General features: G+C 61.1%; 2 protein-coding genes across 2 annotated transcripts; both read right to left on the reverse strand.

Annotated features, from left to right (window-relative positions):
- Positions 1–492: 492 nt before the first annotated feature.
- On the reverse strand, positions 493–5,072 carry MRPL38 (mitochondrial ribosomal protein L38). Its single transcript, XM_059671282.1, has 9 exons — positions 4,935–5,072; positions 4,622–4,801; positions 3,165–3,299; positions 2,880–3,088; positions 2,658–2,730; positions 2,496–2,541; positions 1,395–1,553; positions 985–1,121; positions 493–793 (listed from the first exon to the last, which is right to left on the reverse strand). The coding sequence occupies exons 1-9, from the start codon at positions 4,999–5,001 to the stop codon at positions 657–659; spliced, it is 1,143 nt and encodes a 380-aa protein (XP_059527265.1). The 5' UTR covers positions 5,002–5,072; the 3' UTR covers positions 493–656.
- A 2,209-nt stretch (positions 5,073–7,281) lies between these two features.
- FBF1 (Fas binding factor 1) lies at positions 7,282–24,423 on the reverse strand. The gene is made up of 30 exons (XM_059671280.1): positions 24,161–24,423; positions 23,846–23,930; positions 23,248–23,275; positions 22,596–22,637; positions 21,021–21,114; positions 20,356–20,416; positions 19,872–19,922; positions 19,198–19,339; positions 18,579–18,656; positions 17,933–18,052; positions 17,472–17,610; positions 17,246–17,379; positions 16,688–16,787; positions 15,473–15,949; positions 15,250–15,375; positions 14,994–15,082; positions 14,769–14,827; positions 13,951–14,079; positions 13,716–13,816; positions 13,383–13,589; positions 12,430–12,537; positions 12,205–12,344; positions 12,008–12,126; positions 11,016–11,138; positions 10,746–10,931; positions 10,155–10,331; positions 9,931–10,068; positions 9,697–9,814; positions 8,645–8,754; positions 7,282–8,049 (listed from the first exon to the last, which is right to left on the reverse strand). The coding sequence occupies exons 1-30, from the start codon at positions 24,268–24,270 to the stop codon at positions 7,966–7,968; spliced, it is 3,675 nt and encodes a 1,224-aa protein (XP_059527263.1). The 5' UTR covers positions 24,271–24,423; the 3' UTR covers positions 7,282–7,965.
- Between the last annotated feature and the right edge of the window lie 525 nt (positions 24,424–24,948).

A 24,948-nucleotide genomic window follows, 5' to 3' on the forward strand; every position in this document is an offset into this window, starting at 1 on the left:
GCATGTGCCCCGACTGGGAATCAAACCCTGGTTCATAGGTCGATGTTCAACCACTGAGCCACACCACGCCGGCCTGCTGGGAAGGTGAGCTGCCCTCAGTGCAATGCGGCCGCGTGTCTTGTGCTGTAAATGTGTGAAGTCGCTCTTTCTGGAGAAGGTGCACAGAGCTCCTCTTGCTTGGCTACAGGTGGTCTTTTCCTTTAGAGACTGACATGCCCTAACCGTCCAGGCAGGGGGCAGGGCGTGTGCCTGAGCTCTCTGAGACCTGACAGGCCAGGGCCAATGCTCAGTGGGCAGACCTCTTCCCAGAGGCCTGTGGGAGGAGCCAAGACCTCAACCTGCTTTTTCTTCTGGACCTGCCTTCAGCCACTGGGTCACAGGAGTTACCTCCTGGGATGGGAGGCAGCCCTCTTCCCACCCACAAAGCAATACAACTCCATGGGGGTGGGGAGGGGATCTGGCTGCTCCTGGAACACAGACCCAGACCAGCTATAGCAGAAATCATCTTTATTCATTCACCCCAGAGGGGCTGCCTCAGACAGGGCCCAGGGCCCTACAGCTTGGTCCCTGGAGGTGTGTTTATGGTTCCTGCCTGCGGAGCCTGACAGTGGCCCCAGGCCCAGCCCACCCTCTGAGGGGGGTGGCAGTCTAGCTACTCAGTAGATGCCATAGGTGGGTTCATGACTGTCTCTGTACCGGTCCAGGTAGCGAAGGGGCTGCTTGTGGGGGAAGCGCTTCTGCTTGGGGTGGTAAGGGGGTGGCCGCACAAACTCGAACACGGGCTCCCGCATATCTGCAAGAAGAGTGAGGAGTGCGGATGTGGACTGCTGCCGGCCCGAACCCCCATCTTGTCTCTAGGTTGGGACTAGCTAGCCAGCCTAGCGGAGGACTGGGCGACTCCCCGAGACCAGGGAGAACTGCCTGCCAGGTCTGGAAAGGCCTGAGTGTGCGCCAGCCACCCCCCCTGCAGCCCACTGTCCCTACCCAAAAGCTGGTGGAAGGTGTGGGTGACCGAGTCATCCCAGCGGCACTGGAAGAAGGCCAGGCCAGCTGGAGTCATGGCTTCCTGGTGTTTCTTGTAGAAATCAAAAGTGTGGAAGGTCCGCTGGGCAAGCTGGTAGCTGTAAGATGGGGAGAATGTGAGTGGGGAGGGGACACCAGGGCCCCACACCCCCTCTGCCCCATAGGCGATCCTGAGGGGCCCCTTAGGGCCCGCCTAGCACAACCACTGTCTGCCCGTCTCAAGTCCTGAGGGAAGAGAGAGGTGAGGAGACTGAGCAAGGCTGACCACTGCTGGGAAGCGGGCCTGAGGCTGGGGTGCGGGTGCGGGGACGGGCGTGGGGGTGCGGGGACAGGTGTGGGGGTGCGGGGACAGGCGTGGGGGTGTAGATTACCAGGGGGAGGGCCGGGTATCCTCAGAGAAGTCGACGGGCTTCTCCTGCTTGAAGAGCAGGAAGGCGAAGCGGTGGAAGCCAGAGCCCCGGGCAGGGAAGGGGGGCAGGTAGGGGCACGTCTCCTGTCCTTCCGCCACCCTGTTGCCTGGGATGTTGGTTCTGGCCGGAGGAAAGGAATCTGTGAATTGCCCCTGGACAGAAGTGGCCACAGGAGCATCCCCACCCAGTACTTCCTAGAGGCTGAAACAACTCCCGGGGGACACAGACCCTACAAGGACCTCTTCTGTGCAATCAGGTAGGAGCTGGAGCCCTGTGAACCCTTGGGGCTGAGGCAGCCAGGATGAGAGCAAAGGCGAGCAGCCTGTTTGCTATGCGCTGGGGAGCCTGGCAGGGTGGGGTGGGCGGGCAGGGCTGCCACAGCCACTCTGGCTGGAGACCACGACACCTCTGAGTTGCTTCTTTCTGTTTCCTGAAACTCTAGGCTTTACAGAGTGTCTGCCCAGCCTGGCACCGGAACGGCCACTGTACCCGCCTCAAGAGGCAGCCCCAGAGTGTCCTGCTACGTCGGTAGGTAACTGCAGTTGAATAAAAATGACAGAAACCAGCCTCCCAGTCACTGGCCTTGGTTATCCAGAAACACCAAAGCTGCGGTCGCCTGCCTGACTTCTGTCCCCTGGTGTTCAGAGCCAAAAGCCGCCGAGAAAGCAAAAGGCTGGCCACCCTGAGCACGTGCAGCTGCCAGAGGCCTCTCATGGTCCCTCCCTCATTTGACTGTCACAGAGCCCCCGGGGTGGGTCAGGAATGTGAGGCATCATCCTAGATTTACGGGTGAGGAGATGTGTGCAGGGTGACCCGAAGGCCTGTGGGAGCAGCCCAGGCCCGCTGCCTGCTTTTCTTCTTACCCGTTTCCAGCCACGGGATCCTAAGGCCCTCACACTCCCAGGAAGCAGAGGGGAGGGGCCGCCTCGAGGGGAGGGAGGTTAACCCCAAGTCCCATTGTTAATCCACGATGGAGCCAAGACTGAAATTCAGGTGCAGCTCTTCCCAGGATGCCAGGGCCTCCCCGCATGCCTGAGCCACGGCCCCACCCCAGGTACTCACACCAGCCAGTGGACATACTCGGCATCCGGCTCTAGCAGGTGTCCATCTGCACATAAACAGACCCACCGACTGAGGGCCCATGAAAGGAGCCGGGGCTGCGGCTCTCCACCTGGCCCCGCCCCCAGCCCCCAGGGCCCTGGCTCCTGTACCCTAGACACCTACCCAAGTTGGTGAGCAGCAGTGTCCACAGGGAGCCCTCGTCTGCCTCGTAAGTCACCTCTGGGGCCTGGGCAGCCTGATGGGGAGAGAACAAGGGAGCTGTCACCCCCACCAGGGACAGACAAGCTGTTGTACACAGAGGTTCTTGGGGAAGGGAGACTCACGGCCCTGCAGCGGGATGTGTCTGTGCGCACAGGGCAGGAAGGGGCACCCGCCAGCAGTTACCTCTGTCGGCGTGACCTCATTGCCGTGGTACACAGGCATCACGTCATCCTCACCCACGGTGTAGGCCACGTGCAGGGGGACTCGGGGCACGAAGGTGGCACCGTGGAACAGGTCTCGGTAGAGGCCATAGTACTCCGCCAGGCGCTGCTTGTGGTAGGGCCCGCAGGTCCTCTCCCATTCAGCCCGCACAGCCTCCAGCGGAATGCACACTGGGAAGGAATAGTGCCAGCTGGGCCCCGGGTGGGGGCAGGGGCACACCGGGGCCCCTCCCTTGGGAGGGCTTACCTGTGCGGTGGCGGGCGGCCCGCTCCTCCTCCACGTTGGCCTTCAGCTCCCGGAGAACCTGTTTCCGCTCCAGCAGCTGTTGGGTCCGACAGACCTTGGGTGGCGGCAGCCCAATGTCAATCTTGCCTTTGGGGTCTGGGGAGGAGAGATGGAGGAAGAGGGATGGATCCTTGGCCAAGCCGCCTGCCTACCTAGGCCTCGCACTTGCCCAAGATCTGCTGCTAGAGCTTCCCCTTTATTCACAAAACGAAAGCCTACCCTGTAGTCTGCTTCTCAGACCTGAGCAGGGTCCAGCTGCTAAGCAAATTGCATCAGCTTGAGACTGCATTTTCTAATCCCTAACCCCTTACACTGTCAGTCTAGGTCATGGAAACAGGCACATGGCCTCCCAGTGATAGCTGGGATCCCCTTTACGCCTGTCACAGGGGGCTCGGACACACCTGTGTCCTCAGTAGAATGGCTGAAGCTAGAATGAAAGAAGCACTTCTCACACTATAATGAATGAGCCATACAAGTCACCCGGGAAATTTCTTAAAATTCAGATTCTGATTCTGCAGGTCAGAGTGGAAACTGAAACACATTTTTTTTTTCTTCAAATTCTCACCCAAGGACATGATTTTTATTGATTTTAGAGAGAAGAGGAGGGGGAGAGAGAGAGGAACATCCATCGGTTGCATCCTACTGGGGATCGAACCCCAAACCTGGGTATGTGCCTGACTAGGAGTCGAACCTGTGACCTTTTGGGGTACCTGAGGGGCTCCAGCCAACTGAGCCACACTGGCCAGGCCATGGCAGCGTGCTTCTAAGGAGCTCCTAGGTAATGTCCGAGCTGCTGGCCCCAGAACACGCTCTTGAGTAGCAAGGCCCTAGAGAACGGTTAGCCCAACACCTTTTCCCGCTCGGTCGGACAGTAACTGCCCAGCTGGCTGCTCAAGGGCAGCCCTCCCAGCACCGAGTCCGGCTTTCAATGTCACTCAGCGAAGTCCTGTACACTGTGCGGGGGTGCAGGGACCCCTGACCTTGGGGGCTCACAATCTGGGAGGGAGGCAGGGCTACACACGGAGCATTTTGGGGACACAGAGCGGCGCTCTGACTCCAATGGTGGGGGCGGCGGTCAAGAACGGATTTTGGAGCAGAAACACCTACGGTGGAGCTCTAATGGGGGGCCAGCGGGTGAAAATCCTGGTTGGACAATACCGCCAACACGGGATGCAGGCTGCCCCCGCCCCGCCCGCACCCAGTGCTCGGGCCGCACCCACAGCCCCTGCTCCGGGCGCCCCGCACCCACAGCCCCAGCTCCGGGCGCCCCGCACCCACAGCCCCAGCTCCGGGAACCCCCACCCACAGCCCCAGCTCCGGGCACCCCCACCCACAGCCCCCAGCTCCGGGCACCCGCACCCACAGCCTTCTGCTCCCGGCGCCCCGCACCCACAGCCCCTGCTCCGGGCGCCCCGCACCTGACTCCACCACGAAATGCTCCCGGTAGGTCCGCCACCAGTGCGGGGCCCGCGCCTCCTGCTCCGCCCGGCGCCGGTAGCGGTCGAAGCTGCGGTACTTCTCCAGCCGCTCCAGGTTGCTCACATCGATGTCCTCGTTGGGCATCGGCCCCAGAGGCGGGGTCCGGCGGCTCAGCGCGGCTGCGGGCAGAGAGCGGGACGGCTCAGGCCGGCGACGGCCCGGGCCCTCGGAGGGCGGGCGGGCGCTGGCTCGAGCCCCAGGGCTCGGGCTTAATGGGGACCTGCAAGAGCCCCACACCCTCAGACGCCTCACCCGAGGTGCTGAAGCACCGCCACCTCCGGCTCGCGCCCAGCACCGCCTGCCACAAGGGCGCCGCCATCTTCCCTCAGGTCGGCCCCGCCCCCGCCTAGAGCCCAAATGAGGTGGCCGGACGGCGCCGGAACGCGCAGCGGAGCCCCGCCCCCGACCGACCACGCCCCGCCCCCGCCACCCAGGAGCCACGCCGCCACCCAGGCCCTGCCCCACCCCGCCCATCAGGCCCTGCCCTCGGACCCCTGAGCCACGCCCCCTCCCAGTCCAGGCCCCGCCCTCAGACCCCCTTAGCCACGCCCCCTTCCAGTCCAGGCCCTGCCCTCAGACCCCCCTTAGCCACGCCCCTCCCAGTCCGGGCCCTGCCCTCAGACCCCCTTAGCCCCGCCCCCGCCCAGGCCAGATTCCTCCTTGTGGGGAGAGCCCGAGGTCCTGTCCTTCCCGCCAGAGGCGCCAGAGGCTGTGGAGGGCCCTGGGTTCCCGGTCCCGGAAGTGCTCAGAGGACCACAAGGCGGAGCTGGGAGCGGTCGGGGCTCTGCCCGCGGCCGGCCACCGGGGGGCAGCACAGACCCGGGGCGGTAGGCCCGGCCTGGCAGATGCGCCGATGCGCGGAGCTCCCTGAGCCTCAGACCCTCTGGCCATGGTGTTTAGCTTGTAGGCGGGAGGTCCCAGGCCAGGCCAGTTCTAAATAGGCATTGAAGGCCACTGTTAGAGGGTAAATTGGTCCAACTGCTTTACAGAGCAATTTGCCAGTAATTAGTACAGTTTTAACTCGTAAAGTTAAGCACATATTCTATGACCTAGAAATTCTACTTCTAGGATTTACCTTAGAGAAGTGCTTACATATATGCCAAGGTGGCATGCCCAGCACTGTCATGGCCCTATTGTTTACAATAAAATCCCAATAAAACTGTAAACACCCTAAATGCCCATTAGCAAAAGAATGAGTAAATAGTGGTATATTCAAACAATGAAATAGTATTCAGCAGTTAAAATTCATGAATTGCAGCTACATGAAACAAGGTTAAATGTAAAAAAAAGTTGTGGAAAAACAAAGCTTATTGGTACTATAAATATACTACTAGAGGCCCAGTGCACAAAATTTGTGCACTTGGGGGAGGGGTCTCTCAGCCCGGCCTGCATCCTCTTGCAGTCTGGAGCCCTTGGGGGATGTCTGACTGCCGGCTTAAGCTCCTCCCTTCCTCCCTCACAGGGAGCAGGCCTTAGCCAGCAGTTGGACACCCTTAGTGCTGCCGTGGAGGTGGGAGAGGCTCCCATCACTGCCACTGCGCTCACCAGCTGTGAGCCTGGCTTCTGGCTGAGTGGCACTGCACTGACCACCAGGGGGCAGCTCCTGCATTGAGCATCTACCCCCTGGTGGTCAGTGTGCATCACAGTGACTGGTCATTCCACCATTCGGTCTAGTTGCATATTAGCCTTTCATTATCTACTAGAGGCCCAGTGCACTAAATTTGTGCACAGGGTGTGTGTGGGGGGGGAGGGGGGGTTCCTCAGTCCAGCCTGCACCCTCTCCAATCCAGGATATCCCTCTTGCAATCTGGGACTGCTGGCTCCTAACTGCTTGCCTGCCTGTCTGCCTGATCACCCCTAACCACCTCTGCCTGCCAGCCTGATGCCCCTAATTGCTCCCCTGCTGGCCTAATCGGCCCTAACTGCCTCTGCCTGACAGCCTGATCACCCCCTAACTGCTCCCCTGCCTGCCAGCCTGATAGCCCCCTAACTCTCCCCTGCCGGCCTGATCACCCCCTAATTGCTCCCATGCTGGCCTGATCACCCCTAACCACCTCTGCCTCAGCCCCCGTGACCATGACTTTGTCCGGAAGGCCATCTGGAAGATGTCTGGTCTAATTAGCATATTATACTTTTATTAGTGCAGATAATAATAAAAGTGTAATATGCTAATTAGACTGGACAGCCAAATGACCACCTGGACAAAGCCGGGGCTGTGAGGGCCGAGCCACTTGCATGAATTTCATGCACTGGGCCTCTGGTATAGGATAATACCATACAGATATTTTTAAAATTTTAGGTATTTTTAAATTGATTTTAGAGAGAGGGAGAGAGAAACATCAAAACACTAGTTGACTGCCTCCTGCATGCACCAGGTATCAAACCCACACGTGCCCTGGCCCAGAACTGAACCCACCACCTTCCAGTGTATGGAACGACTGGGCTCCAACCGAGCCACACTGACCAGGGCTGGAGAGATCTGTAAACACACAAATCAACACCCTGTTTTGCTTGTGGATACGTACATACAGAGTGAAACTGTAGAACCAGAAAGAGAAGGGTTATCTCTGAATCCAATATGGCAAGAAATGAAAGGTAGTTGGATTAAAAAACAGATAGCACTTTAATGGGTCCAAGATGAAGGCTGTAGATTGTGGGTAAACAAGTTCCCCCCGAAAGCTGTTCTGCAACAGACACACAAACTGCCTGCTCAGGGCCCACTCAGCTCGCCGCTCTGCCTTCCTGCTCACCAGGACATGTTCCTTCCAAGTAATTCACAAGTAATTGCGATTCCCACCCTCTCCTGGCCCTGTACCCCCACCCCTAGCCAAGAGGACAGAGGCCCTTCAAAACAGGTGGTCCGCCTCCACGTCCCCATCAGGGAGCGGGCCCTGTGCTGTCTCTGCTGGCCTCAGGTGGGAGGGCAGGAGGCTGCTCGGGGCATCCCTGGAGAATACCCCCTGCCTCAGAAGAGGCCCCGGTGAAAAGATCCCTCAACCACCTGCCTTCCGACAAGGGGACGGGCCCAGAGAACCAAAGCTGAAGCTGACAGTGTCTGGGGGCAGAGACATTGTCAAACCCGAGGCCTGGGGGCACCTGCCTGCCTCAGCTGCGGCTGGCGCGGTGGGAAGGCCCTTGGACCCTGTCTACTTGAAGAGTTGTTATCAGGCCCTGGGCATCTCAGAGCCTTCCCTGGGCACCCCCTCCCTGGAGCTGGCAGCCAGGGGGCGCTAGGACAGAGTGCCAGGGTCCGAGTCTTCTGCTGAGGAGGCAGCAGGGCCCTTTAGGCTGAGTGGGATGTCATATTGTAGGAGGCTTTCTTCAGGGTCTCCAGGAAGAACTGCTCATTCTCCAAGAAGTCTTGGTCCTGAAAGGCAGAGCTGGGTGAGCACTCCCCTCTGGCCCCCTCCTGTCCCGCTTCCGTGAACAGGAACACAGGCTCGAGGGACTGAGTAGGTGGGTCCCCGGGTGCTATGGGCCAGCCCTCACTCCAGGCCCCTCCCCACTTACTCCCTGGCTCTGGGAAGCTGTGAGCTGGAAGCGGGGCCTGGAAGGAGCAGGCGCACAGGCCTGAAAGACCAGGTTCTGGCAAGGCCACTCGCTAGCACAGAAGGTCACTCTCTAAGCCTGTCTGCGAACTGGGGAGAAGAGCATCGCCTTCCTTGCAGGGCTGGGGGAGGGCAACGCTTCAGCACAGAGCCTGAAACAGGAAGTGCTGCCACTGCTGTCACAGGGTTGCTGTGAGGTTCCCTGGCAAGAATATGCAAGGGCTAGAACAGAACCTGGCGGATAGGACAGGTCTGAGACAGTCCCCTCCTGGGGTGGGCCCAGCCCTCCTCAGGGCCAGGACGTGCTCCTCTCTGACTGCCCTGAGCTGCCTGTCACCGAGGTGACCACGAGGACCCCGGTCCAGGGGGAGTGGCGGGCCTGGGTGGCGTCCGCCTTTGCTATGGGATGCTTACCTCCTCAGCCGTGTGTTGCAGCAGCACCAGCTTGGTGTGGCGAAGCGAGGGGCCCGGGGTGGCTGATGGCTGGATGCCCTGAGGATTGGCGGGAGCAGGAGCCATGATGGCTGAAAAGGATGAGGAGGAGGTCAGGGACCACGTGTGGATGGGAGGGCAGGGGGCCACAGCCTGTCTCCCGGGGGCCTTCTTACCACACGGTGGGTGCACCGAGGACCCACCTTCTCCACCAACTCTCAAAAGGCTTTGAGAACGCTCGGGGGATTTTACCTGGAAAGTCTAATTCTAGGAACTTATTCAAGGGAAATAATCAGGCAAAAGTGCAGAGACATATGTACAGATTTTCACTGATGTGCTGTTTTTCTTAGCGACAAAAAAATCACCTAGTAGAAAATCATTAAAAGTATGGAACAGCCTCATAATGGAAGCTTATACTGATTAAAAATTATGGTTAAATGTTTAATTTCTGATCCGAAAACATGTTCTATATGTATATTTCCAAATTAAAAAATCAAGGTACGAAACAGTATATGATAGGATGTCAATTTTGTTTTTAAAACTGACGCAGTCTAGAACACTACGCACCAAAACATTAAATGTGGTTGTCTCTAGAGTGTGCGGTTGAGAGTGACATTTTATAAGTTTTCTTCCCTCTATTTTCAAATGTATTTTTTAAAATATATTTTTATTGATTTCAGAGAGGAAGGGAGAGGGAGAGAGAGACAGAAACGTCAATGATAAGAGAGAATCACTGACTGGCTGCCTCCTGCACGCCCCACACTGGGGATCGAGCCCGCAATCCGGGCCTGTGCCCTTTGCTGGAATCGAACCTGGGACCCTTCAGTCCGCTGGCCGACGCTCTATCCACTGAGCCAAACCAGCTGGGGCCAAATGTATTTTTCTATAATGGACATGCATTCCTTGTGTCAAGATGTTTTAACGAGAGGACTTTAAAACCAGCTAGCCCCTCACTTGAGTGGAGGGAGGTGTGGGCAGATGCTCCTGGCACTGCCCACCCGATGGTCAACGTCCATCCTTCCGGGGCCACTTACCACTCGGGCCGGAGGCTGCCAGGCCCTGGACCTGGGCGAGCGGCGCCACGGGACCAGAGGGCAGGTCCTGCCGGACATGGTCCAGCTGTAGCCTCTGCTGGGCCAGACTCAGACGCTCCTGTCCCCCGTCCCCAGAGAGAAGGACACGGCCGTGAGGGTCTGGAGGTGGGGGGGGTCGGTGGAGCCAGATGGGGGAGCAGGAGCTGGGTGGGGGTGGGGTGGGGGGAGCCTTGCCTGGTGCATGTGCTGCTCCTGTTGCTGCAGCCGCTCCAGCTGCTGCTGCACCAGCTGTAGCCGGGCCTGGTGCTCTGACTGCACCTGCCGGGCCTCCCGCAATGCCCGCTCCCCCTCCTGGAACTTCTCCGAGGCCACCTGCGGGGAGACCACCTGGGTCAGCCAGGCTGCCTGAGGACAGGCACTGCCCAGCCCCGCCGCGCGCCCAGCTGAGCTGCCGGGACCTGGCTCATCTTGTCCATCTCCTCGGAGCGGAGCCTGATGCGCAGGGCGGCGGCGCTGACCCGCTCCTTCTCCCGCCGCAGTTCTTCCCGGTCCCGCTCCAGAGCCTCCCGCTCGGCTGCCAGCTGGTCCTCCTTGGCCCGGAGCTCACTGGCCCGGATCTTCAGCTCTGCCTGCTCCTGGACATGGCAAAGCCTTCACTGCTGTGTCCTCTCGGGAGCTGAACTAGGCTCTGCTTAGGGTTTGAGGAGCCCCTGGCCCGCCCGCCTCATTGCAGTGGCTCCATCTGATCCTGATTCTGGGAGAAGGGGGCGGGATAAGGGGGTCCCAGAACCAGTCAGGGAGGGGGGCCATGGCTCCGTGCTGCCTCACCCTGGGCTCAGCTTCTCTGAACCCCCCTTTTTCTATCTAAGTCCTGGGGATTGACGAGGATAGAATGAGCAATGTGTGTAAAGCACCAGGCCAGCAGAATGAAGCTGTGACTATTATATGATGACTGTTGCTGTGCCCTTTGCTGAGCTGACCCAGCCTGATGGAGGAGCAGACAGTGAGGACCGGAAGGAAAGGGCAGGGCTGGCAGCTCGGGGCTCTACCTTGGCCAGGCTGATGAGGGTGCCCTCCCGCTGGGCGTCCACCTGCAGCGCCCACTCCACCTCTCGCTCGGCCCGCTCTTTACTCAGCTTCTGCTGTGTGAAGAACTCGGTCCACTCGGCCGCCAGGCGCCGCCGCTCCTCCCCACACTTGTGCATGACGGACTTCTGCTCCTCCAGCAAGGCACTCTGGGACGAGGGTGCACAGGTCGGGTGAGTGTCCTCGGGCATCACGGCAGGGATGGCCGCTGGAGACGGTGTGGCTGGACTCACCTTGGCCCGCTCCAGCTCCTCCCGCTCCATGGCCGTCTGCTGGGCCAGGACCTTCCTCTGCTCCTCCAGGGCGCGCTGCGTGGACTCGGCCTTGGACTGCTCGGCACTCGCCCGCCAGCGTTCCTGGGGCAGGGCTGGGAGTGAGCCCTCGGCCTCCACCTGCCCCGTCAGGCCTCTGCGCCCCCCACACTGCGTCACCAACACCTCCTTTCCAGAAAGGCGCGAGCGAGGGACGCGAGGAGGACTCGGCAGACCGCTGGGCTCAGGGCACCGGGCTGAGGCTCAGGGCCCTCTGCTGGGAGCTCCGGGGGCAGCCGCATTCCCGGCCGCTGAATTGCCAATGACAGCACTCGCCTGCCTGTCTCCCGTCAGCCAAGCAGGCAAAGCAGCGGGTGGGTACGACACTGCGGTGCCAGGGAGCGCAGGGCACACACAGCACGAAGCGGGCTGGCCTGGCCCGAGGCAGGGGCTTTGTAAAGTTACCCTGTGAGGCCTGAACACACAGGTCCAGGACACAGACCCTCTCTAGCTGCACCCTGCTCGCCACAGGCACCGTGACAGCACCAGGGCTCTCTCTGGCTAGTGGGTAATTTTCATTTTTTATCTTTATTGTTTCCTGTAGTTTAATTTTTTTCCGTGAAATGATCATGTTATAACCTAGTACAAAAGAAAGGAAGGGCATTTTCTAAAGACTACAGCTTCCTCTTATATGTAAGCTATGCAGGGAGTTCAACATCTTTCCCAATGTCACAGGCACCAGCCGTCACGACAGGTTCAAGTGCCTGGGAAGAAAGTGGGACATGCAGGGCTGGGCAGAGGGGCTCACGGCCGTGGTGAGGGCGCTCGCGGAGGTGGGGATGGGGGGGCCGGGGCAGGAAGGGGCAGGAGACATTGCAGAGGGAAGTCCCGAGGCCCAGGAGGTAAGCTCAGGGTACCACTGAGGATCCCCGGTGCTCTGGGAGATGCGCCCCGCGGGGTGGAGGACGGCTCACCTGCTCCAGCAGCCGGCTCTGCTCGCTCAGGCGGGCCTCCATCTTCCCGATGACCTGCTGGAGCCGGCTCCGCTCCTCCTCCATGTCCCGCTGCTGCAGGCCCAGCCTCTCCTGCAGCGCTGGGCAGCCCACAGGACACTCAGTGTCCGCCCGCCTTCCCACTGAGACGGGCGGGGCGGAGGCAGGCCAGGCGGTACCTTGGAACTGCTTGTCCTGCTGCCGGAGGCCCAGCTCCCGCTCCTGGGCGGTGGTGAGGTGCGAGGCCTCCACACGGGAGGACAGCTCGTTCAGGCTGCTGGAGAACTGCTCCATCTGCTCGATGACGCCATTCAGGGACCTGGGGAGGATCCGGTCACCCTGCCTGGGGGCCCCAGCACCGCCCCCTGGTGGGCAGGGCCTGGACCGCGGGACCGCACACCTACCGCGTATGGGCGGTGGCGCTGGTGACGGCGTCGATCTCTCGGTCCTTCAGCAGCTTCAGCCGCTGCAGCTGCTCCTCGTGGTCCTTGCGCATCTCCAGGACGGAGGCCCTGCAGGGCGTGGGGGGCGGGCTGTGGCAGCGTCTCCAGGCAGGAGCGCGCCGCCGGCGCAGTGCTCCCAGGCCTCCCTTTCTCCTCCGGCACTGCCTCAGTTTCCCTGGCTGTCAGCCTTAACGGTCTGGTGCCTTAATGCCACATCCACTTTCTAAGGCAGTGGTTCTCAACCTTCTGGCCCTTTAAATGCAGTTCCTCATGGTGTGACCCAACCATAACATTATTTTCGTTGCTACTTCATAACTGTAATGTTGCTACTGTTATGAATCGTCATGTAAATATCTGAGATGCAGGATGGTCTTAGGCGACTCCTGTGAAAGGGTCGTTCAACTGCCAAAGGGGTCGCGACCCACAGGTTGAGAACCGCTGCTCTAAGGGGCTGTTCCTCCTGTCATTCACGCGGAGGAAGACAGGTGCGTCTGGACCCTGACAGTGTTACGGGGCCGCCTGCCTCATCAGCCAGCTCCCTGTGCACCTTTTCTTAGTTCCGCTCCAACCCAGAAAGGCAACCAGATCGCCATGCCGGGCGCCCAGTGCAAACCATACCAGGGTCCGTCGAGTAACTAGACCTGAGAGAGAGGTCAGCAGGCGAGGGGGCTGACCTGGGCCGAGTTAGCCGCCTGCTTGCTGCTGCCAGGCCCAGCCCAGCCAGCCCTATGGGCACCCACCCCACTCCCTAGGGCGATGCCCCTCTCATGGGCGGGATGGGTCAGTGTGCTGGCCTGGGTGCTCACCTCGGTTCAGAGGCACGGCTTGGGGGCGTCATGGCAATCAGGCTGCCCTGGCCACCCTAGAAGCTGCTCCCCTGCCCGCCCGACCCTGGGCCTGGCCCTGGCCCTCACCGCTGCAGCTGCCGCAGCCGCTCCACCTCCTGGTCCTTCTCCTGCTCGGCGGCCGCCAAGCGCCGCTGGTGCTGGGTGGTGAGCTCGGCCCGAGCCTGCTCGGCCGCCTGGCAGTGCGACAGGTACTGGGCGGACAGCTCCTCATTCTCTCTCCGCAGCCGCTCTTCCCGTTGCTGGTAGGAAGTTTCTAGCACCTTGATGCGGTTTCTGCCAACAGAACACCCAGCTGTGGGGCTCAGAAGGTGAGGGCGGCCACCGGAAGGGCCTCCCCGAGCACATGGCTGGGGCAGGCCAGGAGCCTTGGGGAGCCCCGAAGGCCCTGGGCAGGGGTACCTGTGAGCATTCTCGATGAGCTCCAGGTCGGCCTGGTGTCGCTGCTGCAAAGTCTCCAGCAGCAGCTTGTGCTGGGCCCGCTCCAGCTCCAGCTTCCGTACCTGAGACAGCAAGAGAGACAGCGTGGGGGGGTGGGAGGCAGGTCCCTTAGGTCCCTGGGGAAGCCTTCCAGCCCGCACAGTGATGCCTTCCATCGCAGCCCTGCCTCCACCCTCACCTGGGCCCAGACCCTCACCTGGGCCTCCCGCTCTGCCAGCTGCGCCTGGCTCTGCAGAAGCTCAGCCTGGAGCTGGGCGGTGCCACTCTGAAGCTGCACCTGCGCGGCCAGGAGCTGCTGCTGGTATCCTGTGCCCGGCAGCAGGGACTGAGGAGGTGAGACATGCTCCAGGTTCGGCAGGGCGGGGACTCAGCAGAGCTCAGCTACCTCGGGCCCTCTGCTCACTGAGCCGCCCAGGCCCTGCACCTGACCAGGGGCTGCAGATGGGGTCAAGGACATGACACCAAGCAGCCGAGGAAGGGGCCCGGAGAGTCACGTGGTCCCTCCTTCCTCAGGACAACAGCCTCCCACGGTGGTCCGACTCCTAGACGAATGCTACGTCCCCGCTGTCTTAATGACGATGAAAGCTTATGACATGCCTTTGCTGTCAGCCTGTTTCCTGCCACCAACCCCCATTTCCAAAAGGCCCTGGGTTACCAGGGACATGGTCCTCAGGCCCAGGGTCAGAGGTGACGCCACACCTGGGTAGCAGGTGGAGGCACGGAGGGAGGGTGGCCAGGATAGAGGCGGCTTTCTAGATGGAGCAAGGCACCTGCAGCCCTGCTTTCGGATGCAGCATCCTGGCCACGCCGCCCGGGTACCACCTCTAACTCCCCATCGGTGCTGGCAGTTGGCACCAGCTCTGCCTGACAAGGCTCAGTGCAGGGCATGCTGGGGGGAGAGCCGGTGCGCTCTCTGCCATCCTGCAGGCCACCAGGTCGAACCACTGCCGCGCCTCTGAGCGGGGAGCTGCATCATGGGGCTGAGACCTGTGCCTGTTTGTCTGCCTTCCCTACCTGGACCGGCCCAGCAAGCCCTGTGGGATCCTGGGAGCTTGGGAGACGCACTGCAGGCTCTGGAAACAAACAGCAGAGAGCTGAGCTGGAAGGAGGCCCAAGGTCTGTCTCCGTTTCTCCAGGATGTGCGCGCGTGCGTCCCAGCATCCGTCTTCTGGGGGCCCCGAAAGAAGCTCAAAGTGCCTCTTTCTCACCCAGACTTTACCCCCAAAGCAGAAAACAAACCAGTGCCGGAGAGGTCTCCAGGGACTGTGTCCTTCTTTGAGTCGCCTGCATAGAGGGCCACGGCGGCTGGGTTCCAAGTCACGGGGGCCCTGAGGACATGGGGGTGGGGCGGGGGGGGGGCAGGAAAGGAGAACAGGTCACGCCCTCAGCTGGAGAGGCCGTGGGTGGCAGTTTCACAGTGAGGCCTCAGTGAGCAGAGATGGGCCTGGCCGGGCCCCCAGCCTCTCCTCACCCCCAGCCCCGGCTGCAGACGTACCCCGAGGCGGCAGGCTGGCCAGGCGGCTTTAGTGCTGCTGGTCCTGCGGTCCCTCCAGCAGCTGCTGGCTCGAGCCTTCGCGGGCTCGCAACAGGTTGGCCGAGGAATTCTCCTAAGTCCGAACCCCTGTGCAGCCCGGAGGGAAGCAAGCACAGGGAAGAGGTGGTGCTTCCACACCCGGCCCGGTCCTCCCTCCACTGGGGACAGCAGCCCGAGCCTGTACCTGCTGGAAGGGGGTCGGCCCGCTGCGCCCACCGAGATCTGGCCCTTAGAGGCCGCAGCGCGCTCTTCTCTGGCCAGGTCTCGGGCCTTCCTCAGAGACAAGGCATGGCTCAGCCAGTCCTCCTCTTTCTCCGCAGACACTCCCGGCTGGCAGGGCCGGCTGGCTTTGGCAGGGGGATCTGCACCCTCGGGTGGTGGCTGTGCCCCGGAGGAGGAGAGGGGCAGCCCAGCTGGGGCAGAGCGCGGGCCTGGGGCAGAAGGCCGTGTCTCGGGATGGGGCACGGAGGGTGTGGGGAGTGCGGAGCCTCTCCTGCGAGGCTCTCTGGTGGGAGAGGGAGGGAGCAGGTCCTCATCTTCATCCTTGAGGCCCAACCAGTCAGCCCCTCCCTTCCTGGGGGCGGTGGGGCTGGTTGTCGCTGGGGCGGGCTGCTTGGAGCCTGGTTCCCCCGTGCGGTCTATGCCATCTTCTGCAAAGAACCTACTTCCAGACAGAGAGGAGGGGGTCTAGGGCAGGGCAAGCAGCCTGTCCCAAGAGCCCCCATCGGTCTTCCCCTCTGTGACTGCCAGGCCCACACCAAGGGGCCTGGGGTGCCCAGGGGCTCGGCACAGCCTGAGGCCCTGTGAACACGGTGCCCACACCGTTCAGGGGGCAGCGCGGCAGCACAGACACCTTAAAACCCATCGCAGGAAGCGGGACAATCCCACGTGCAGTGACCGGGCCCAAATGCCAGCCAAGGCACACCCGTCCAGAGGGAAGAGCTGGTCAAGTGGTTTCCAGCAACAGTCATTTTGTTCCCGGCGCCTTTACCCGGCCACTGCCTGTGTGTCACTGGCCGGGCAGCCGGGATTGGAAGCGCGTTGTGTGCAGAGGGTTATTTAGAGAGAAAGAAGGGCGATACGCCCAACATGGCATAATGTCAGCAACCGCGAAGTCTGAGCGAAGGGCAGGAGGGAGTTCTTTGTACTGACTGTTCTGACAACCTTCCTGTCAGCTTGAAATTATTTTAATATAAAGTTTAAAACCTATACTGGGAGAAAAAACCCTCCTTCAGTCCGTTCTCTTTCTTCTGCGGAGGCTGGGAGTGGAACTGGGCCTGTATATGTAGGTGGGACTGGGCGGCCTCCCCCTTCCCTCACCCCCGCAGAGCCCTGAGCCCCTGTGCAGAGCAGCCTGGCCTCCCAGCAGGACTGTCGTGGGAGGGTGAGGCCTGCCTACCTGCCTGGCTGCCGGCGGGATTGCCGGCCCTCGGAGGAGCCCACGGTGGGCTGATAGGCCCCAAAGGTGAAGTCCCCGTTGGCCCAGGTGTCTTCTATGTCTGTGAATGAAGGAGCCTGTGATCTAGGGCAGGGGAGTGACTCTCTGTCCTGGCAGCGTGGCGTGTCAGGCGAGGCTGCTCTGCAAGAGGCGGGTGAGGGGCTGGGTGTCACCCACCCAGCACGGGGAGACCACGGGGAGCCCTGCCCCACAGCCTGGAGGTGAGGCCCCGAGCTGCGTGTGTAAGGGGAACGCGCCAACCCCTGGGAGGCGCCTGAGCAGCTCTGCGTGGTCTCACGCTGAGCAGGTGGAGGACGCAGTGAGCTGTGACGCTGTCCTTGTGAGTCAAATGCCATAACAATAAAAGCAGCAGCATGGAACGTGGTGATTTACTTCATGACACTCGTCTCCTGGGTAAACGCGCAGCGTGTGGGCCCGATGCAGAGCTTAGTGCTTGTTCTGGGCTGTGGCAAACCTGCTCTCGGGCCCCCCACCTCCCTGTCCCGCCGGCTTCCTCACCCTCTGGCCTCTGGCACTTCCCGTCCAGCTTGAGCTCCAGGGGCTCCCCGGTGCCCAGACGAGCCAGGTGTGTGGTGGCCGCGCCTCGACCCAGCAGCTCATCCAGCGTGGAGCGAGCAGGGCGGGGCCCTTCCCTGCAGGCGGACACAGGGCTGGGAGTGTGAACAGAGGGGCTGTGCCCACCCTCCAGCTTCGGCCAGGGCCCCTGCCCTCTGAAGGGCCTTACCGGTCTCCTGGCTGCCTCCTCTCTGCTCTGGGGCTGTCCCCAAACCCCAGGGCGGCCATGAGGTCATCCTCATCGTCAAAGAGCAGCTCTTCTTTCTTCCGGACGGGGGTGTCCCCAGGAGTGAGGGGAATGGAGGGGCCTGAGCGACAGGACGCAGGGCACAGTGCAGCATCCAGCCCTCAGCGCTGGCGCTCGGCTGGGTGGAGGCAAGCGTTTCCCTGCCACCCTGACCTCTGGCTGGAGCAGCCGGCATCGAGCGCCTGGTGGGCCACAAGACCTGACCCCCCAACCTGCCCCACTCCCAGGCTCACCCCCGCTGCCCCCCCTCCTTCTCAGAGATGAAAGATCTCTTGACCCGGGTCTCAGTCCTGTGGCCCCGCCCGGCAGGTCTCTGCTTGGCACCGGAAAGTTTGAAGAGCGACCGCCGCCTGCTTCTTCCCGGGACAAGGAGCCCCTCCTACCTTGGTCTCTGGTCGGGACCGGGCTCTTTTCAGAAACCGCTTTGCCCTCTGTCCCAGGCAGCTTCTTGGTGGTTCCTTCCTCCTCGTCGGAGAGAAGTCCTGCCAACGGGTCTTCCGAGTCTCGGGGAGGAAAGCACAGGTCAGACCGAGGCGCGTCAGGGAGACAGCCCTGCACTGCACTGCGCCGGGGGCTGCGCTGTGCTTCCTCCTCCTCGCTGCCCCTCGGCCTCTGGGCACCGCCCGGGCTCCTCGCAGGAGGGAACGGACAGTGGCCCTGGGCCTGTGGTCCAGCGTGACGGTCAGGCCGGCCAGGACCCCAGACCCCGCGGCGGACACAGCCTTCTGGAACCATCCCCGGCATCGGGAGAGAGGTCAAACTCCTGTGCACCCACGAAGGGAAAGAACGTCCACACTTTATACAACCTCCAGCGTGATGTCTGGCTCCAAATTTCTTGCAAATAAGCTCCCCAAGAACCTGGTGAATCCACATTAGTCCCGCCCTGGACTCATGAGAAATTAAATCAGCGGCCCCAGCCCTCTGCTCCTCGTCTGACACACAGCTACTGGGGTGCGGGCAAGTTTGCATCGCCATGGCTACTCCCTCCCCACACCGAGTGTCCCAGGAGGGCTGGAAGGCCTGTGGTACCTTCGAAAGAAAACTTCTTGTATTGATGTCCAAAGCTGCTGGGAGAGGGGGAGGACTTCTTGGTGGGAATGACATCCCCTGCAGAGAGAAGGCAAGGTCATGGCCGGGGCCTGGCCCGGCGGCGCGCACTTCTCCCAGGTGGAGCTCAGGGGCTGGCCGTGGACTCAGCCATGGGCGGTGTCTGCACCTCCCTGTTCTCACTCAGGCTTCCGGCAGGACACATGGTCTGAAGCTCTCTGCCCAGGCACAGGCACCAGGCACAGGCACAGGCACAGGCACCAGGCACCAGGCACAGGCACAGGCACCAGGCACAGGCACAGGCACAGGCACAGGCACCAGGCACAGGCACAGGCACTCCAGGACACGGGTCTGGGAGCGGCGAGGCTACCACAAAGCTCTCCAATGGCCTCAGGTGGCTGCTCCAGGAGCCGCCACTGGGCGCAGAGGGACGGGGACAGCCCTCGGAGGAAGCTCGCCTCGTCCCCCTCCCACCATGAACACTCACATACAGTCAGCTCCTGGCCTCCGTCCCAGGCAGAGAGCCCCCGGGGCAGGAGAGCTCCCTGCCCAGCATCTTCCAGTCGCCAAAGCCTCGGGTCTGAGGCTGTGTCCCCCTCACCTCTCTCATGGGCAGCTAGCGGAGCGGCGGGCTGGGGGCTGCTAGGCAGCTCTTCTTTCCCAGAACCCTTGGCGGCGCCTTTGTGAGGGGCTCGAGGAGACGTCTTCAGACCCAAGAGGTCAGCATCCATCTCGTCCAGATCCTAGAAAGGGGGGGGACCCCACAGTGCTCAGCTGTGGCTAATCCTCCATGCCCCCAACACTGAGGGTCAAGTCTTCAGAACCGATGTCTTCAATTCCAGGGTCCCGGTCAGCTTGGGTCCTGACTGACCAGAGGACGCTGGAAGCCGGACTGCAGGGGACCCGGCAGGGGTGGGAGGGATGTGGAGACAGGCTGAGGACAAGCTCCAGAGGAGATCGTCTCGGTCTCCGTCTTCCCCCCAGGTGGGGGTGGGGTGGGGGGCGTGGAGGGCAGCCAGGTGAGCCTGGGGGGGGTGGGGGGGAGGCTGGCCATGTCTCAGAGGCCTGGGCCTGATGTGTCTGCGTGGGAGAACCTCTGAACCAGGAAATGGGACTCATCCCCAGAGGGCAGAGGGCAGCAGCTCATGATGAGCCCCATTCTTGCCCTGGGAAGGCTCCAACGCCACCGTGAGAGGGAGCATGACCGCGTGGCAGGAAATATCGGCAGCCCAGCCCACCCGGCTACCAGAGCCCGGAACGCAAGCCGCTGCCTACCTTCATGGCCTGGAGCAAAGCCAGCGGGTCTGCATCTGAGACGTCGGAGTCCTGAGGCCACCGGAGGGGAGGGACGGGGTTAGTCAGGGCCTGGCAGCTGCTGTCGGGGCCGGAGCAGAGCTCGCCCAGGGGCCTCGCCGGGAGCCTGCCCTCCCGAGGGCCGGGTGCTGCCTGAAGTGGACCCTGCCCGGTGCGGAGGCCCAGAGAGGCTGCCACTCCGCTTCCTCCCGACGGGAAAGCCGCTTCCAGGGCCTCAGCGCTGCCCTTCCCGCCAGTGACGCCCCGTGGGGCCCCTGTGGACACCCAGCTGCCCGCTCTGCCGTCCAGGCCGGCTCCGCGGGGGAGGATGGGGATGTTGCTCTGGGCATTGGGCAGCCCTTGGTGGTGTCTGGCTGTAGGAACTGGCTTGGCAGGGCCTTCGAAGCCGTCCTGTGAGCAGCCCTGGGCCATGACGCCCACCTCGCTGCCTCGGGGCCAGGCTCACCTCGGCCTCAGCTCCCGCCAGGTCGGCCACGGTGCCGAAGGCGTCGTGTTCCAGGAGGGACCTGCAAAGGGCGGAATGAGCACCCCCTGCCTCCGCGTCGCCATGGCTACCCCCTCCCCACCCTCGGGTGTCTCAGGAGCGTGGCTGCGAAAGGAGGAGCGGCCTGGAGAGTCCGGGAACCCGGAGACGCTTCCGCGAAGGACAGAGCTGCTGGAAGAGCTTCGCAGGCTCCCCAATGCCGTGACTTTTAACTTTTAAAAAAAGTAGAGCCTCTTCAAAACCAAAATCTTAAAACACAACAGGTAAGAGAGAAAAGCAGACCTGCTTCAGCTACAGTGAAGGGGAGGGCGCTCACAAAGCTCCCTGCCGCCGCTCAACTGTCAGAACCTCAGAGCGAACCACTGACAATCACCAATCCTCTGAGCCCGAGAAAGAAACGGAGGCTCAGAGGTTCAGGAATTGCCCGGGACACACAGTGATGGAGCAGGTGCAGGTGAGACCCCGGCCGGGACCTCTGGCCTCCAGCCCCACCCTCTTCCCACTCCCCGAGGCGGCTCCCCTGAGCAGCACTGAAAGGCGGGCACCCAGTCAGCGGCAAGCAGGGGAGGGAGAGGCAGAGCCTCTGGGCGGGCGGGTCGAGGACACCCACCCAGTCCCCTGCTTACTCTGTCCTCGCCCTTGTGGAAAGGAGCGCCTGGGCGACGCCTGTCTTATCTCTGGCACGTGGTGCCATTTTCACAGGCTTCTCAGGTAGTGTCACTGGAAAAAAAGAAAACAGAAAAGATGTCTGGAGTGAAGATGAAGTGGGGTGCAGGCCCCCCAGCAAGCTGTCGCCCAGACCCCCGATGGAGAGAAGGGCCCCTTTGGAGGAAGGAAATGGGCCCCACAGGACATCCAGCCTAAATGCCAACTGGTGACAAATGAAGACCACGCCCTCCCCACCCCATGGAAATGCAGGCAGAACAATGCACTTCCGTGGCCCAAAGCTGTCGGCTGCAACACCAGGGGCTGTGCCTGCTGCGGGGCCAGGCGGGGACCTCAGCCTTGCTGCCCTGCTGTCCCGGGAGCTCTGCGTGACTCTGAGGCCCTGCTCCTCGGAACATCACCCACGGACATGCGGGTAACAAGCGTCCAGATAAGGACCGCTTACAGTGTGCCAAGTAAAAATGACCTTCTCCAAAGAGGATAAGCAAATGGCCAATAAATACGCGAAAAGATGCTCAAAACCGTTAGCCATTAGCAAAATGCACATCAAAACCACAATGAGATGCAAGTTTACACCCACGAGGATGGCTAGAGTCAAGCAGACAGACAAGATCCAGGATGGACAAGGGTGTGGAGAAACGGAACCCTCCCACGCTGCTGCTGAAATGTGAAATGGCGCAGTTGCTGTCAAAATAGATTGGCGGTACCTCAAAAAGGTAAACGCAGAGTTAGCATATAGTCCAGTGATCCTCTCCTCGGTTTATACCCCCAAAGCACTGAAAACATATATCCACACAAAAACTTGTATATGAACGTTCATACAGCATTATTCCTAACAGCCTAGGAACGTGTGGAAACCACCCAAATATCCACCCCCTAATGGCCGAATAAACACAAGGTGGCAGAGTCACACAACAGAACATTGCCCAGCCGTGGAGAGGAACGAAGAAAGAGACCTCGAAAACATCACGGTAAGTGGGAGAAGCCAGAGGCAAAAGCCACTTACTGCATGATTCCACTTCATATAAAATGTCCAGAAGAGCCCTAACCGGTTTGGCTCAGTGGACAGAGCGTCGGCCTGTGGACTGAAGGGTCCAGGGTTCGATTCCAGTCAAGGGCATATACCTGGGTTGCAGGCACATCCCGGGGGGGGGGGGGGGTGCGGTGCAGGAGGCAGCTGATTGATGTTTCTCTCTCATCGACGTTTCTAACTCTCTATCCCTCTCCCCTCCTCTCTGTGAAAAATCAATAAAATATTTTTAAAAAAATGTCCAGAAGAGGTAAATCCGTAAAGAAAGGTCAGTGGTTGCCTAGGGTTGCGGGGAGGAGAGAATGAGGTGTGGCTGCTAATGGGCATGGAGTTTCTTTCTAGGTGATGAAAATGTTCTGGAATTAGACCGTGGTGATGGCTGGACAACTTTGTGAATATACTAAAAGCCACTGACACGTACACTTTAAAAGAGTAAATTTTATGTGAAACGTATCTCAATTAAAGAAGAAGCCTACATCAGGGGATTCTGGGAAAGGGCACTTACTCTCATCCCCCAGGAGGTCCTCAAGGACGTCATCAATGGAGCCTGGAACAGAGCGGGCGGCATCGCGACTTGAGGAGGAATGGTCCTCACAGCCGCACGTCTGGAGCCCTCACCCCAGGACCTCAGGGCCCTCAGACGCTGGACGTGGCCCAGCTCTCTCTCACTGGCCACGAGGCGTCTTCTCATTCTCTGGCAACAAGCCAGTCTTCCAGGCTCTGAACAAAGCCCAGCGTGTCTTTGGGAAAAGCGCCCGAGGTTTCTAGGCGCGTACAAGCTTCTTTCACACCGACAGCCTGCTAGAACCCTTCCCCCCGAGACCCCTCCAGCAGGACTGTCTGGGGGCACACCGCCTTGGCCACTTCTCCGTGGGCACGTGGGGAACCCATCCAGCTCAAGTGCCTTCACCACCCTTAACCCCAACCGCGCACCTCCGGGTACAGACCCCAGTTCCCAAGTCCCATCCCTCGTTTAATTTCTGAGTTATGCGACGGGCCACTGAGGCCGCATCAGGAGCCCCCGGAAACCAAAGCTGCCAATGGAATCACGGGGAAACCGCCAGGAACATTCAGACTCGGACACATGTAGGTTCCTTTTGGCCCCACGGCGGGGAACTGTTTTTGGCTGACGGGTGACGTTCCTTTTTGACACTCACCTCTCAATCCCTTCTTGGCCTTTGGTGCCTGCAATGGGAGAAACAAATCACTTTAACGAAATCAAACCATGAGCGTGTGTGGAAACCGAGAACAGAGAATGAAGGGCCGTGCCTTCTGCTAGGTCACCGGGGGGAAAAGGAGCAGAGGAGCCCTTCATGCTTCCTAGCGTTTCTGAGGACAGACTCGCTGAGAGCATGGAAACAGCCCCACAACGCCGTGGATCCACTGTGGGTGCCCCCTCCCGCTCCGGCTCCCTGCAGGAGTCTCTCCTCCTCCCTGAACTCCAGGTGCCACTGGCAAACCCTCCCGGCCAGGATGCACCGCGATTGGGAACGCTCTCCTCGCTCCCACGGCCCCAGCTCAACACCCGCCACAGGCGGCACAACGCCTCCAGCGGGACACGCAGAGGCTCCAAGAAATGCTTGCTCATCGCTTACCGAGAAGTTCGAGATCCACGTGACCTCCGGTCACTCACTCTCCTCCAGGGACCACATCCAGGTCCCGTCACCCAGTCACCCAGCCCCACGGACTCCATGCAGCCAGGACCTGGGGCGGGGCAGGCTCCCATCCCACACCTCTCACCCCGCATCTGCCTACCATCGCCAGGCTTTGGGGCTGCCTGCGGCCCTTCCAGAGCGCCATCCAACTCATCTGAACTCTGCCCACACCAGGCTCCTGCTCCCTAAGGAAGAAACTTAAAGTGGTGGCTTGAAAAGGACGTCACCTGAGTCACCTGAACCATGCTCGAGCCCGAGGCCGATCAAGGCTTCCCTCACTTGGCCACTCAACAGAGGGCGAAAGCTACTTCCGAAAAGTGCCTTCGAGGGGAGTAATGCAGGTGCGAAGCAAAGCGCTCCGTCACTTGATGAGCCGTGTCGACTCCGATAAAGTGCAGTTTTCCGCATCCCTTACCGGAAAGAGGATGCTGAGACCGCAGGTACCCGGCTCCCAAAGGGGGTGGGGGGCCCGGCACTGTGGCCAAGGCCCCTTCCCGGGCAGCACCAGGACTGTCCAGGAGGCATTCGGCACCAGCAGCGGACCAAGCGCTGGCTACTCGCTGGCAGGACACACTTTCACGTGGAAATGTCTTCCTTCACACCAGCTACACACCCGTCTCGCCTCATGTATTGGGCTGTTTTCCCGAGACCGATCACTATTCCTCCATGGCCGCCTTCCCCCCCCCCCCGCCCCCTCCCCGCGCCCCCGGAACCGACCTGCGGCCCCCGGAACCGACCTGCGGCCCGCCTTGGAAGGAAGGGGTCAGAGGGGGTCAACTTGTTTCTCCGCTGGCGGCCTGTCCTGTTATTAGATGCAAAGTTTATCTGGGGTTACATACAGGGGCCACTCTGAATGTTCGTGTTTCTTTTCTCTGTAACGGCCATTTTCACGACCTAAAAGTGCAAACGCGCTTTGTCCCAGCACATCCAGGCCCTTCCGGTCACTCCGGCGGGTCGGGCCCCCGCCTCCCGGACCGCGGGGATGTCTAACGGTCGACAAAGGCCACGGGGCCACGAGCACCGTCATGTCGTCGCACCTGCTCGGCCAACTCCGTGCGTCGTTTTAAAACCCCGAGCCTGCCCCCGAGCGGGGGTCCTCCCGGGGCACCCCCTCGGTCCCGAGGCCGCGTCCCTCCGCGCGTCCCTCCGCGCACCCAGCCCATCTCGACCGCAGCGCAGCCGACGATCCTCCCAGGCCCTGGC

Source organism: Myotis daubentonii, chromosome 16 (genome assembly GCF_963259705.1).
Source record: "Myotis daubentonii chromosome 16, mMyoDau2.1, whole genome shotgun sequence".
Lineage (NCBI taxonomy): Eukaryota > Metazoa > Chordata > Mammalia > Chiroptera > Vespertilionidae > Myotis > Myotis daubentonii.

What these genes read in the sequence shown, in the direction of transcription:
- MRPL38 (XM_059671282.1), bottom strand. Translation starts at nt 5,001, where the DNA reads ATGGCGGCGCCCTTGTGGCAGGCGGTGCTGGGCGCGAGCCGGAGGTGG. An exon ending in ATGAGGTCACGCCGACAGAG is followed by an intron (nt 2,731 to 2,879) that starts GTAACTGCTGGC and finishes TCTCCCCATCAG; the next exon opens with GCTGCCCAGGCCCCAGAGGT. An exon ending in GATACCCGGCCCTCCCCCTG is followed by an intron (nt 1,122 to 1,394) that starts GTAATCTACACC and finishes CCCATCTTACAG; the next exon opens with CTACCAGCTTGCCCAGCGGA.
- FBF1 (XM_059671280.1), bottom strand. Translation starts at nt 24,270, where the DNA reads ATGCCTCCTGGACAGTCCTGGTGCTGCCCGGGAAGGGGCCTTGGCCAC. An exon ending in AGCCCCAAAGCCTGGCGATG is followed by an intron (nt 23,276 to 23,845) that starts GTAGGCAGATGC and finishes CTCCCATTGCAG; the next exon opens with GCACCAAAGGCCAAGAAGGG. An exon ending in GGCCGACCCCCTTCCAGCAG is followed by an intron (nt 15,376 to 15,472) that starts GTACAGGCTCGG and finishes CGGGCTGCACAG; the next exon opens with GGGTTCGGACTTAGGAGAAT.